Raw genomic sequence first — 15615 nt, forward strand, 5'->3', positions numbered from 1 at the left:
ATGAACGCTTCGAGTTTCTCACACTCTTTTATCGCCACTGTTACTAAGTAAACAGCAGGGATAAAAGAGTTTTGATAAACTCGTAGTCTAATGAAGGAAACAGCTTGATAAACTTGTTGTTTAAAAAACTTGTCTTATGTGCGTGGTGTGTGTTGTGTGTTTGGTGAGTGCTGTGGGTGGTGTGTGTGCAGTGTGTGTGTGTGTGTGTATGTGTTTGTGTGTGTGGCGTGTGTGTGGTGTGCGTGTGATGTGTTTGGTGTGTGTGCGTGTGGTGTGTGTGATGTGCGTGTGGTGTGTGTGTGGTGTGGGTGTGGTGTTTGTGTAGTGTGTGAGATGTGTGTGTGTGTGTGCGTAAGTGTGCGTGTGTGTGTGTGTGGGATCTGTGTGTGTGCTGTGTGTGTGTGTGTGGCGTGTCTGGAGTGTGTGTGGTGTGGGTTTGGTGTGTGTAGTGTGTGTGATGTGTGTATATGTGTTTGTGTGGTCTGTGTGTTTGGTGTGTGTGTGGTGTGAGTGTCTGAGTGTGTGAGTATGGGTTGTGGTGTGTGTGTTGTGTCTGATGTGTGGTGTGTGTGTGTGCGTGTGTGAATTTGTGTATGTGTATGTGTGTGTGCGTGCATGCGTTTGTGTGGGTGTGTGGAAGTGTGTGTGTGTGTGTTTGTGTGTGTGTGTGTGTGTGCGTGTGCAAGTGTGTGTAAATATGTGTGTGTGTGTGTGTGCGTGTTTGTGTGTGAGCGCGCGCAGGTGTGTGTGAGTGTGTGTGTGTGTTTGTGTTTGTGTTTGTGTGTGCGTGTGTGTGTGTGTGTGTGTGTGTGTGTGTTTGTGTGTGTGTGCGTGTGAGTTTGCGTTTGCTCAATTCGAATTTTTGATATACAAGTGTGGCCCAATCGACGAATAGCTCAGTCAAAAAGCACAACATGGCGCATCAGCAGTTGACTCTCGCATTACTCTCCGCTATGTCGACACTTTCTGGGAGAAGCCAACCACCACACCAACCCTTTCGTTAGACAAAAGGATGCAACCATGGAAGGTGGCATTGTCGGCCAAAAAGGGGATACAATTGGAGACTTTGCTCAATGGACCACCCACAACGGTCACATATCCACTGGAACCTGTATATGAGGAACCAGTGGAGAACCACACCCAGGCAACTGAACGCGAGAGAAAAGTTCATAATCAACAACTATAGGTGACATGGCAAAGCAGATGAAGGAAAATTGACGAGATCGGTATTTTTAGGCTATAAACCTTAGGAACATGGTGAGCAGAAGGCATAATGTCTTCTCTATATCTGTTTTGGGACAGAGGGCCGTAGAATTTTTGAAACCAAAAATCCGCATTTCTCACAGAAAAAGACCCGGTGAAAGCACTTTGGCGCGTGATGCAAAACTCTTTCATGAAAACTCGGACCATTTTTTATGAACGTTTTGTTTTCTTCTTCTCAAAATAACAAAAAGGAGAATCGGTGGAAAGTTTCCATGGGCCATTCATAGAATAATCAGAAAATTGTAGCCTGGGAGATAAAGAAACTACACTATTTCGAATCACCTTCATTCTGAAGACGTTGGACTACCATAATGAAAAAAATTTCTCAAAGAGACAGTTTCGACAACAAAAGCTTTCGAAATTTTAATCCATATGGAGATGAGGGCTCAAAATCCGCAGAAGGTCAATCAAAGTTTCAATGCAAACGCTCCGTCAGTAAACACTGTTTACAATTTTTAAGGACGCAATCGCAACACGAACTACAAACAGCAACGAAAAGATTTCACTCGCTACCCAACTGTTCCTCAAAACTATCAGTACTCAAGCTTTTGCGCTAAGTGTGGCCAACGGTGGAATCGTAATCATCGTCAAGTATGCCCCGCAAAAGGCAAGAATGGTAACAACTGCGGAACTATGGGTCATTTTGCCAACAAACTTTGCAAACCCCAGAAACCACAGCCCCAATCGTCGCAATCTCGACAAACGAACGTTAACCAGATTGACACAACGACCACTAAAATTGATGACGAGGAAACTGTCAACTACATCACTAGTTATCAGCAACTTTATGATCAAGTCTACGACTCCAACTATGACAGCGATTCTGATGACTATGTGGCAGCTATCTCATCTCTAGCGATGCTGCAAATCTACTCGAACGTCTTAACGCAAAAATTCAAAAAGGAAATTTTTTGCAAGCTCGATGATTGACTCGGGTATTGTGAGCAGTGTCAAAACAAAAACCCTGGCTCTGAAAAGTACTCAAAAGTACGTCTTCTGCTCTGCACGATGGATCACCACAAGATGTAAAAAAGACATCAAAACATTTTCCAATGAACCGATAAAAGTCCTGGGCGAAATTTCAACCACTGTTGTCTAGAATGATTGGATCTGACGCGATGCCTGCCTAATTGTTATAGAGGATGGACACAAAACTCATCATTGAAAGAGACCTCCTCAGTCATCTGGGACTGCCAGTGGTGCAACAACAAGCAAAAAGGGGTAAAAGTGTTAACAGTATTAAAAATTCTTTATGCAAAGTAAAACAGACTGACGCCTCGCAATTTCCCAACATGGTTTCAAGATTTGGCTTATCAAAGACACATGTCGTTAAATCAAAGTTTCATCAGTAATTCACAGCAAAGCACCAAAAACGTCGTCGGCTTCCAATTAACCTGCAACCTAGCGTTACGACTGAATTAGAACGTCTACAACAAGAAAGAGACATTGAAAAAAAATCTAATTGTTGCGAAGTGATTTATATATCACTAATAGTATTTACAGTAAAAAAAAGATCACTCAATAAAATTAGCATTAGATTCTAAATTCCTAAAGAAGTCAATCCATAAAAATAAATATAAAATGCCTAACATAGAAATATTAATAGACTCAATATCACAACATCTAATGAACACACAAAATGGCCAACGAGCTTTTTTTCAACCATAGACCTCAGATATGCCTATACTCAACTACAATTACACAAAAACACCAGACAACACTAAGTTTAATATCAATTGTGGAGAATCCACAGGGATATACAGATTTAAAACAAGATTTTACGTTCTCACTGACATGCCAGCTGAATTCCAAAAAGCAATGAACTACGCAATTCTAGGCCTTCAAAACAACTATTGTTTCCTTGATGATATCATAATAGTTAGTACTGGATCAGAATCCGATCATTTCAGTTACGTCATCAAATGTCTCAAAAAGTTAGATGAAAATAACTTGCGGATCAATCTCCAAAATTGTCATTTCGCTCAAACAGAAATTAACTGGCTCGGTTCTAAAATTATCATAACTGGCATATCACCACTTGAAAATAAAACTGCAGTTTTCTAAGCAATACCACCACAAACAACATTCAAACGCCTAAGATCATTCCTTGGATCAGTGAATTACATAAGTAAATTTATAACAAATTTAGCTCAAATTTGCCTTCCTCTTAGGACACTTCCTAAAAAATCTACCAAAATTATATGGAGGGAAATACACGCCAAACATTTCAATCTCATAAAATATATAGTTGCTACAAGCACTGAAAATTGCCGCACTAATCCCAAATTGGACGTTGCAGTAAATTGCGAACGTTCCGGACTTAGTGCAGCGCTTGAACCCCCCCCCCTGACGCCAATTGGACGCCAATTGCATTTCTATTCTCGACGGAAAAGATTTCAACTGAACACAGAGCCTTATTGTCAATCCTCAAGGAACTTCGTCCAAATAAATCGTACAAAAGTCGACAATATAGATGGATTGATTGTTTACTTCTCCATAATTTTGCCACTGAACAGATGCCCGGAGGCAAAATGGACCTTGTAGATTACATTTCTCAAAACTCTTTTGTCAAAGCTAAAAAAATTTCATCATACGATGAGCAAATTGTGGTAGCAACAATATCTAAAATCCGCAATTCGTCTAAACACATTATTGAACATAAACTGCAAACATTACAGAAATTAAATAAAATTTGAAGTCAAATTCACCGGTACTAAAATCAACAAGTTCAATTATACCGCAAACACTTAGTTTAATTAACGACAATTCATAAATTCGGAATGAGGCATTTGCATCGCATTCATCAATTCATAAAACCTATTTGCCAATTTTATCGCAGTTTACAATCCCGAATATTTCCAATAATCCCAACTTAAAATCTTCAATCTTGTCGCAAATTCCCTTCACACCTTCTAAACCAAACTTTGCACAAAATGTTCTACCATTACATAAATCGCATTCTATTAACAAATTTGCTGCGTCTACATTGCAAAATTCAGACAGTAAAGAATGTGAACAATCTGTAAAATTAAGTCCAATAAGGCACATACTTAATATCAACTCATATAATCGCCACAAAGTTTCCTAGTTAGGCTCGAAAAATAAAATTCCATTTATAAATACGACGCACTCAATAAAATTTCACTTTTTGCCCAAAAGAACTCTATAATCAAACACTCAGAAAAAAACTCAATCAATTTCATCTCAAAAATGCCAAAAGGAAAATCCTAAAGCTCTATTCCTACCAAAGCCCGAGTAACCTTCTCGGACAACTCGCATACAAACACAAAGCCGGGACTTATTATTCGTCTAACACTGAGACAACAATCTCAACAAGAGCAGTAGACAAACAGATGATCTCCGATTAACAGAGACAATCAACCGCATATTCACTAAGAAGCTACAGGCCATACTCAAAGGAAACGACGCCATTTTGAAGGAAGTCAGAGGCTGTGTCATCCGAAATGACGAGGAACAACTCAAGGATATCAGTCCTCACATCTCCTACTGGCACGACATGAGCGTCAAACACGGATGTTTGTGCATAGACGAACGAATAGCCATCTCTAAGGCTAATAAGAATGCCGTACTGGAAAATATCTTTTCCACCCAACCAGAGAATTTCGCTATGCTTCCGCTGGGCCAAAACATGTGGTGGCCTTATATCCACCGCGACATACTACCTAATGCTAGTGAGTGCAAGGCTTGAACGGAAATTGGTAAGAATTTTAAAATCGGTGATTTCGAATAGCAAATGGTCATCCTTACCTAATTGAATTGAACCGAATGACGAAATCCAAATAGCATTATGCGGACCTATTATTAAGAAAAAGGGAATAGAAAAATATTTCTTACCAAGCATTGATCGCTTCTCGAAATACCTTAAAGTAGAAATAGTAAATAACGAGTCTAGTACAAAAGTTAATAAATTCCTATATATATATATATATATATATATATATATATATATATATATATATATATGTATATATATATATATATATAATCATGGGGTACCTAGAACAATTTGATTAGATCAAGCTAGATGATCAGGCTAGATCAGGCAAAAAGTTTGAAACATTTTGAGTTGAAAATAATGTTGAGCCATTATTTGCACCCGCAAGCGTTCATAGAGCAATAGGACTTGTAGAACGTCTTATCCAACCTATTAAACGACAACTGTCATATGTGAAAGCACATTGAAAAAACAATTTAACCTCGAACATGCATTACATGCAATCAGGCAAAGACTACGATTATCTGAACAAAAAACAACAATTATCACGCCTTTTGAAGCACATTTTAGCAGGCAATGTTATACACTAATCTCTAATATTACAACAAAATCAAGTCATAAAAATTTAAATTACAATAAAATAACATTATTTAGACAAAGATACAATCGCAGGCCGATCGTACCTTACAGAAGAACAGTGGGCGGATATCGGATTGTGCTCCGATATGTGCTCGACTGGTATACTGCGCCGTAAATGCCAGTGCTCATGAAGAGCAGCAGAACATGAAGCACAATAAGGCTAGACTATTTTGGTCGGAGGGTATTTGTCGATTAATTTCGCAAACCGAACGCAGCATCCAAGTAAAGACAGCCAGTAAAATTCACGCCGCACATCACCAAAAGAATTTGAACGGCCTTTATGATGGTTTGGTTCCGGAAAGAACCTTTAGAAAAGCCATTTCAGTGACCAGTATCATAAAGGACCCAACAAACCCGAAGTACGTGTTTGCAACTTGGATATTGCCAATTTCAGCACGAAGCACGGGCGCGACCAGGAATTGTGTCAGCGTGGAACAAAAAGTTAATAACCACAAAAAAGATGTTTTGAGAAAAGATGGTGGGAGTAAAAAATAAAACGCTCTCGAAAACAGCCTGATGAGGTAATTGGACATCAGGACAACCATCAAGACGATCACGTATCTCCATCTCAAACAACGTGGCCAGAGCTCTGAAAATTAGAATTCCTAAATGGTACCCAAAACATGACGAAGCGTTCCAAAATCGACCACATTTAAGACAGATTCTCCAATTTAGCCCGGAGGAATCAATTGCTGCTCCACCGACAACATAACGGCAATTTTAGGAAACGAAAAGCGCTCAATTCAAGTCAGCGTTAATTCCGACTCAGACACGTCATCCGTGCGACAAAGCAAAAGGCAATTAAAGAAGCAAAAGAAGAAACTTGATCAACAGACGCAATTCATTATTTAGGATATACAGGATACGAATGGATATGAAACTGAACTTCCTGTTTCCGACACAACGTTTATCGGAATAGTCTCTCCCAGAAAATATAATGAGCGTTGGTCATTTGACCCTAACCCACACTTAACAACTTTAAGAGAGATGACGATACTCGAGGCACAACAGCAATCGGATAATTCAGAGTACAACTAACTGAAAACTTTACAAGCTATTTATTTTGATTTATTATTTCAATACTTTATTATTACATAGCCGGTGAATAAGTGCTAATTTTCTGATTTCATTTCATTTTGAAACTTAACAATTTTTTTCAAACGGGGGAAATGTCATACGGACTGGATATTTGTCATTAGAATATCCATTACGGTATTTAGTTCTTTTTCAGTTTTTCCCAATTTTAAGGGCAGTTTAATTACTTTATTTATTGCCATCAGTCATCTGATCCTTATTATTTGTCCAGTTTCTAAACAGAAAACTGTCGGTTCATGCATTTAAAGAAATACTGATTTCTACTGAATTTGTTTAAATCTCTCTAACTAACTGTTCCAATTTGTGCTCAAATAAATCAGTTGCAATTCAAATTAGTCAACTGCTTTTCTGAAGTAAGCTTTAGAGCAAATTAGCCATTCGCGTAGCGAATAACCAATTCCGAAAGTGGAATTAAAATTGAATCTTTAAAAATTGGTAATCGCAGAGCAATTGACCAATTTGAATACTAGATATACAAGTGTGGCTCAATTGAGGAATAGCTCAGTTATCCAGCACAACATTTTTAAAGCAAAAAATTCAAACAGCAAAAATTATTAACTTGGGCCAACATTTCTCTGTGTCAAGACAATGAAATTCAGTATCGCATTGAATTCGTGATATAAACTTTTTTGCTAATCATTTGATGAGATTTTTCTCGTTGATTTTTGATTTTTGATCTGAGATTCAATATTGCAATTAACTAATTTTGATGTTAATTTCATTTGAATTGCTTCTGCGAAATTAAAATTGATTTATATCCAGTAAGCCTAGGCATTTACTGAAGAAAAAAATTCCCTTCACTCACCTCTGAAAAATAATTTTACACTCAATTGCTCTAAAGCAAAGTTCAAAGCAATGCTTGTTGATCGTTAAATGCAAAAACAGATGACAGATTTACATTTTGGAGTGACTTTTGCGCCCTCGACACTTTCATTGTTCGTGATCTACCTTTCTCTCTCATTCACAGAGTCCAGCCGTTGAACTCAAGTGGCGGCAGTTTACTAGTGAGAGTCAAATTTGATAGTAATTAAAATTGTAAATAGTAAACCCTGATGAAGTCTTTTAAAGCCTCTGTTGTGAATGTAGTTACCTCCCCCATCTCGACTGAAGCAGTATGCACAAGATGTTCGAGAGCATTTATTCTGACGATAGTTGGTTATGTTTCAAATCCTAATTTTTTCACCATAACTCTTAAAAATTGCATTGATTTCAAGCACGCCAGAGAACTTTGGCATTGCTAAAAAAATATACATTTTTGCTGGTTTCTAGCGTCTGGAATTTTTTTTTGAGTTTTTGCTTTATTTGTTGTTAAAACATAAAAAAAGCGTGAAAGATCATATCTTCGACAATATAGATCTTGTAGAAATAATAGTTCCATGTTCAACAAAAAAAATGAAAATGTTTCTATTTGATTGGTTTTGTAAACACTTTGCTTCGCTTTCATTTGTGTCCTTAGATTATTGAGAGCGTCGCATTTGCGCCCCCTAAGCGCGCATGCCATATTCTTGCCTTATTCTACGGATCATCTCCATTTGTGTTTCCTCCTTTTTTTGTGAGTGTGTATTATTCACACCTATCGACACAACTTACTTGAGCTAAAACGTTTGAGGCAGGTTTGAAGTAAATATTGTAAAGGTGTATATTTTATACTGTAAAAAAATTTTCCAATGACGGTATTGTTTCTTCGACTGACGTTTGCGCCCTAGACTTTTTCAACGTTCGCGTTCAATATCGCTCTCATTTCTCTTTTTCAACACAATGTAAATCAGAATCGCAATGAAGTCGTGATTTAAACTAATTTGCTGATCATTTCCTTTACTTTTCGGCGTTGGTTTTGAATTACTTTTCTGAGACGCAATGTTGCAATTAACTAATATCGATGTTGGGTTCATTTGAATTGCTTCTGCGAAAGTATCAATGAATCATATCCAGTAGGCTTTGGCATATACTGAAGAAAAAAGCTTCCTTCACTCATCTTTGAACAGTACTTTTATAATTAATAGCTCTAAAACGAAGTTTGAAGCAATCCTTGTAAACGTGCTGATCTTTTAAAGCAAATTAACAGACGACGGTTTTTGGATTTTTGGAGGAGCTTTTGTGCCCTCTAATTTTTTTCATTGTTCGTGATCTACATTTGTCCCTCATTCACAACATCCGGCAGCTGAACTCAAAAGCGGCAGTTTTCTAGCACGAGTTCATTAGTAATTAAAATGGAATATAATGAAAAATCATTAAAATGATAAAATCTATTGACGTCATCAAAAGCCCCCTTAGTGAGCATAGTCACCCATCACTCGATTGACGCAAGGTGTACTGATTGTTTCAGGCTATTCTTCTGACGGTTACGTGAAAAACATTAATTTTTTAAACAAAAACTTTGATATTGCTTTGAAACACGCCAGAGAACCATGGCATTTCTTCAAAAAAGAATCTTTTGCTGTTCATCAGTGGCTTGGACTTTGAGGCGATTCAAAACTTTTGATGTTGAAACAAACAAAAAGCGTAAGGGTTGTTTTTTAAATGGAGAGTGTCATGGGATTGTGAACGGTGAGGATGTTTGTAGCACTATTATACCGCACATGGGAATGTTTCAATCTTTCAGCCAAAATCTCGCTGCAAGTTTTACTAGCAATTGTGCTTCTTACTTATCAACAATAATCCCCTAGTTGCTATCGATTTTTCGGATTTATTATCATTTCCATGGATCAGTTAGTTCACCTGTTTTTTTTCTAAATATTTACAACAAAAGAATGGCACTAGTGCGTGAGGAGCGAAGATTTCAAGTTCATTTATCTAAGAAGTCACAATATGTTCCATCTAAAGGCAAAATGTGTAATCATCAATTGAAAATAATTTTAACAATGCAATTCTTTAAAAATATGAGCTATCGAGCAAAGATTCATGAAGTCTAGGCAAATGTTAATAGCTTTCGTAAAATTTAAAATGAGAGAGTTGTTGAAAATGAGAGAAACAATATTTTATCATCCAAGGGTTTTCTTCGCTACATCTTAAAGGCTTGCAGTTTTTCGAAAGTTTTTTCTGCATATTGGCTCTGGTACTTCAAAAAGTAAACTTTTCAAAGTATTGGTTATTGTAGTTTTGTCTCTATTCCAGTGTCAATTGCAGGATTTCTATTATATTTTCACAATCGATAACACGAGAAGCGATATAAGAAACGATAAAAAAAGTTGCAATTTTCTGAACTTTATTGCAAACTGACCAGATCACCTTAGTTTTGAGATTGATATTGAAAATGAACCAAATGTATTTTTGTATAGTAAAGAGAAATCAATAGTTTAGAAAGCGGATGGTTCAAAGACTGTTTTCAAAAGTGCTTAAAACTGAAATTGTTTTTTTTTGTATTTTTGTAACGTTGTCGGGAGTTTTTTTTATCTCAATATTCAGTATATATTTTTTCAGCAAGCATGTTTGGTTTAAATTGTTATTAATATGGAATTTAATGTGAGAAAGAGTTTTTTCAGAAAACAAATCAGTGAGATTTACGATGCTACACTTGCAATACTTCCATAACAAAAAAAACGCAAACTAAAGTTTGATATATCTAATGTTCTAGTGTAATTTGAGATGGAGGCGTTCATCTAAACTGCCAATTTACTCGAAGCAGTTTGATGGCTGAAATCATTCTAATGATCAGTGTTTTAGCTCATAATAATTTTGTTTAGGCCATTGGGCGTTCGTACTTCCTCAAGTTCAGCCTCGAAGAAAAAATTTGGTACTGAAGAATTTCGCTACACTAAAAAAGTTTCTCGGAGACTTCCAATAGCAAAATACAACTTAATATTGCTACAAAGCAATATTCTGTTATGGTTGATGTTTGATGCCGGCGATGCAGCGAACGACCAAACCCTTGTCCCAGATGCAGCTGGATGTGAGGTCGCAAAAGCAGCTTTGGACAGAGTGAAATCGAGTGGAATTTTTAAAACTGATGACAAATTCCTTCTCGTGAGGGTGGCTTATACAAGTAAATTTGGTAAAAAAGTTGCTGTAGCTGGAACTAAAGGCATCTGGCATTTACCACAACCATCTTTGAAAAAAGCGCAAGACATTTCGACCAAGCTTAAGTATGTTGAGCCAATACGTAATATTTTGTGCATTGAATTTGAGAAGGCCACTTTTGAAGACTACAGAAAACCCCTATATAGTGCAGTTGGCGCTGCTCTCTTAATAGAAGAAGAGGCCAAAAACGTTCCGTTGAGATCTCAACAAAAAGAACAGCTTGAAATGTGGAAGAAGGACTCGTTGGTGTCTAATGACATTGACAAGCTCTGGGGTTCAGCTGTTAAAGTACTTGATGAAAACAATGGAGAGGAAGATACCAAGTGTTTTGTGTGCGTTGAGCCACCAACCGACGTTTGCATTGCATTCGACGAGTCTGGAAGCATCACACCACCGTAATGTCTTATTTCCTGTTCCTCTTTTGATGAGTAGAATATTAGTAAAATGTGTTTACTAGTAGTAAACCTTGAATGGAAGCCATGTGCAAATTTCAAAACAGGCCTCTTTAAACTCATCGATTGTTTGTTTTGAAATGAAACAAATCATAGCCCTAATTTAAAATGAAAATTAAAAATGAGATAGATCTCAAGCTTTGTGCTTCTATGTTACCCATTAGGTTGAAGGGCTAACATTTATGTTCTCGAAAATTTCCAAAAATGAAATATATATCAAAATCACAGAAGTTTCATTGTAATTGTTGATAACTATTTGATGAACGATTACTCTAACAACAGTCTGAGTCAAACCTTATATAATTTTCAAATCAGACAATAATCCTGTAGAATGCAAAATTGAAGAGTTGTTCAAGAGTTTTCTTTTTCGGATAGTGAAAACGGCTTGCAGAGGAATCCGATTATAGGTAAGAATTTGAGAGAATTTTGCTTTTGACACGTTACCTCTATTCCACTATTATACTGCTCAATCAAAGATAGCATTCCAAATTTTTAACGGTTGCTGTGGAATTTCTACACCAAATCGTTAAACTTACATGAATTTGAAACTTTAATATTGAATGGTTAAATAGTTTGCAGAGTTTAAGAGCCAATCCTGAGCATATTGACGATGTAAACAAAAGGAACAAACTTGAACGACGTAAGTTTGAGCGAATTGATTGCTTGCTTGTAAAGCAAACAAAAGGTAGACTAGCTTTGCAAAGTGATCAAGTTGTCTGAAACAGGCAGAATGAAACTCAGAGGTCATCGGAGGAATGAAACACCAGAGGTCACCAGAATGGAACAAAGTATGGTTACAGCAGAAGAATGGAAGTGCTTGCGAAAAGCAATGATATTTATTTATGAATTCCTCAAAACCCAACAAATGCACCATCTAAAATTCATTTTTGGTATAGTAAAGGTGAGTAATTATTACCTATAAGTAACTACGAGTTTGGGTTTACCGGTTAGTGTTCTCAGGAAAGATGTGATGGTTATGCTTACTAGAAACTGCTAAGGAAGGGAGAAAAACCAAAAGATATGTTTGAAGGATTTGTCGGCCAAATTTATTAAACTTTTCTCAGAAAAAAGATATTTGTTTGCATCTAAAGACTACCCAGAGCACGAGGAATAGAGAACAAAGAAAAGCAGAGAAGCGTACTTGTCACGAGTTTTATTGTTTGAAGAAAAAGCGTACTGTATAGTAAAAATTACACGTTTGCGAATCAATTGCTTTTGTTTTGCGAATGCTAGGAAAAAACAATTTTGATACCTAAAAATGGTTCTTTTATGGTGTAATTGAGCAGGTGATTCGTTTCTTTGTAGAATATTTAGACGAGTTTGGTATCAAAACCGAAATAAATAGATCAGAAGGTTGGTTGAAAGGAAGTGAAATTTTGTTTGTTTCTTCATATAGCTGTAGTTTTGGATGAAATGTTGTTAGCCAATTATAAGGAGAATCCACTGGGATAATATTTTCAAAGTGAATTTGTGTTTAAGGTGCACACGCGGAATAAATCTGAGTAAATAAGGCATAAAACTGTTGGTGTTCTGATTTTAAAATTGTCGTACAGTTGAGTATATTAGGTGAAAATTGGGAAATTTACAGAACTTAATTGAAACCAGAGCTAGGTAAAAGAAACATTACAATAGTTTTAGTAATAATACAGTGGAAATACTAATTACTGTCAAGAAAAAGTGGTAACTAAAGTATTGGAGGTTCAAAAGTTCAAAAAGCTTGCAAAAGAGAGTTTTTAGTGGAAATAACAAGTTATGAAGTGAGTTCGATGTTTAAGATAGAAAAATTATTGCTCCGAAGTATTCTTGAGAATAGATTGATAAGTCCAAAAGAGCACAAGGGCTGTTTGGACAAAATTCAGATAGAGGGAAACCAAAACGCTAGAAAACCGAGCGTCCATACTTTCCCACCCCCCCCCCCGCAAGTCCTGAAATCTTATTTCCTAAGGACCGGTTGACCTCAAACTTTAAATGGTGACCCTTTGACAATTACAAACGACTTAGAAAGAACAACAGACTTTTTCCGATACTAGAAACTAATCATTTTGGCTTTTAAATCAACCAAAAAAAGAGACGATAACTGATTTTTTGTGCTCCTATGAAAGAAACAACAATCTTATCCGAACCAAAATACCTAGCAGAAACGACATTTAAACGTGGAGAACGCGAATTAGTTACAATTCAGCTTAATGGCATTAACGCTAACGAATATTCTACAAAGATAAAGGCAGAAAGATCTTAATTTTCCCTGATTTTTTCGTCATTGTGATTATAAGAGGATAATTAAGAGTTGGTTAAAACAAACATTGCTATATCCACAGGGCGATTAAAAGTACTCATGGGCTAAATCAGAGAAGCATCATTAACAAGAAAAGGGATAAAAACGGATTGCATGTACTTGTATAAGAACTGTTGAACATGATACATAAATTTTGTTGGATCCTGAACTTATCAAAGCGAGTTGTCCACAAAATTCCGGTCATATTGAGCAAAAATTTATATAAGATAAATGGTAGCGCGTAACTGAATTTCTGCGCCAAATTTTGCACTTATACTTTAGGTCAAAATGTTCTAACAGGAACGACACAATACATTTTGCAGATAAAAACTGTTAAGGTTGAGTACTTCTAAGCACAAGAAAAACCATCACACGAGAGAGAGCGAGTCTGAGAGAGTGAAATCTGAGAGAGTCTGAGAGAGTCTGATAGAATTTATTATAGTTATCTGGGGTAGGAAGTAAAGCGACGGATTTGTGGATACTTGCGGAGAGAGTGGTTGAATTGGTTTGATTTAGTGTGGACCATTAGTTTTTTTGATAGAAATTTTTGATTTGGGAATATATTCAATTAACTGTCTGTGGCCATATCATTACTTGTTGCTAGTTTTACGTATTTTGATTATTAATTCAATTATTCAGAGTGAAGTTTTCAAGCAGCTGAGAGAGCAATTTTTTTTGGGACAACATAGTCCACTCCCTACAACAAGAGCAACCACCAAACAAATCTTTCGAAATTTTCATAGAATTTTGGGCGCTAGCCAGTCCCCAGCCAGAAGCCTTCTAACGACAAAAATACAAAATTCCACAGTGCCGCTCCTGGATGGGCTCTCTTGTTAAAAAGGGTGTTGGAATTTTGAATATGAGTGTGAGAGTTCTGAGGGACTTGCAGCAAGTGCTCAAATCTAGTGATTTTCAACGCAGAGCAAGTCGAGGGACACGTTGACGATAGTTGGAACACGATTACAAGAGTTTTGGAACGAGGAGATTGAGAGATTTTGAGCAAAATAGATAGATATTACCGGGAGAAAGTTATTTTGGAAGACAGTCAGTAATTTTTGCTCGTGACGAAAATTCTAACTCAGCGTAGTGGTGGAAATACCCAAGCAGATAGATTGAAGAGATAACTCAGATAGAGACAGGAAGAAGAGCTGAGAAGATTTGCAGCTGAAATTGAAGCCAGAGAGGAGCATTCGAATAGAATGAAGCATTTCGGAGATTAATGGCAGAATTCGGATTTATAAAACATATTCTATCGCCTGGGTATGAAGTTTGGAAGGACTGGCGTGAGTAGAACTTAGATGTTTGTGAAGTGTTGATGTGGACAGAGACAGAAGTCAAGAGATACTTGCCAGAGAAGTTATGTGGTCGGGCTTTTGATTCTTTGATTTACTTGCCACATGCATTTTGGAAATCCGATCAAAAGTTTCGTGCTTGGATTCTTCAAGAAACTTTGTACTTCTTTGACTGGACACAGCCCATTTTTCTAAAGAATATCAAGATGCCTTTGAGCAATACTTGATAGAAAAAGAGGAAATTGAGAAAGTGGCTTTGCAGTGTGAAATTGAAAAGCCAGTGTTTCAAAGTGACGGTGCTGAGAGAGATGAGTTACCGCGCCATGAGCGGCCTCAAAAATTTGACAAAAAGGAGTACCCTCAATTGACTGCCGATATTTGCAGTCAGTTATGTCGGGAAAATTGGCAAAGTGATCGTTTACTAAGCGTTGGTCCGCAATTAAAGCTATTGGGTTTGGAAAAAATGCGGTGCTCGAAGAGAAGCCTGACGTCAGAGACGAAAGCCAAGAAAGCCATTCAAAGAGTATTGACAACCAGTCAATTTTGGAGACTGTCGCGGATTTGAACACTGGTGGAAGCGATGAAGATTTTGGCTCAGTTCGAAAAATAGAACAGCGCAATGTGGCTAAAGCAAAGACGGGCGACGAGCAATTCAAGGAAAAGATGGACCGATGCAGTGCACGGTGGGAAATTGGAAAGAACATAAAAGTTGAAGAACTGAGAAGTGAAGCACGCGAAAAAATTCCTAACAGTAAGTTGTAGGATGATGCAATTTTAAGTGAAGAGTATTTTAACGATGACGACAGCTTCTTTGATTACGACGACCAAAACAAATTTGAATGAATG

General features: G+C 37.0%; 1 protein-coding gene across 1 annotated transcript in view; it reads left to right on the forward strand.

Moving 5' to 3' along the window:
- The window catches only part of LOC142358432 (uncharacterized), a gene marked incomplete at its 3' end in the record, with an annotated part of 31834 nt that overhangs the window by 1301 nt on the left and 14918 nt on the right, over positions 1–15615 (forward strand). The window contains exon 2 of the mRNA XM_075409831.1: positions 10417–11145. Coding sequence (XP_075265946.1) covers positions 10417–11145 — 729 coding nt within the window. The remainder of the gene's footprint in view (positions 1–10416; positions 11146–15615) is intronic.

The sequence above is a fragment of the Convolutriloba macropyga genome, unplaced genomic scaffold (assembly GCF_964194025.1).
Source record: "Convolutriloba macropyga unplaced genomic scaffold, txConMacr16.3 SCAFFOLD_478, whole genome shotgun sequence".
Classification (NCBI taxonomy): Eukaryota; Metazoa; Xenacoelomorpha; order Acoela; family Convolutidae; genus Convolutriloba; species Convolutriloba macropyga.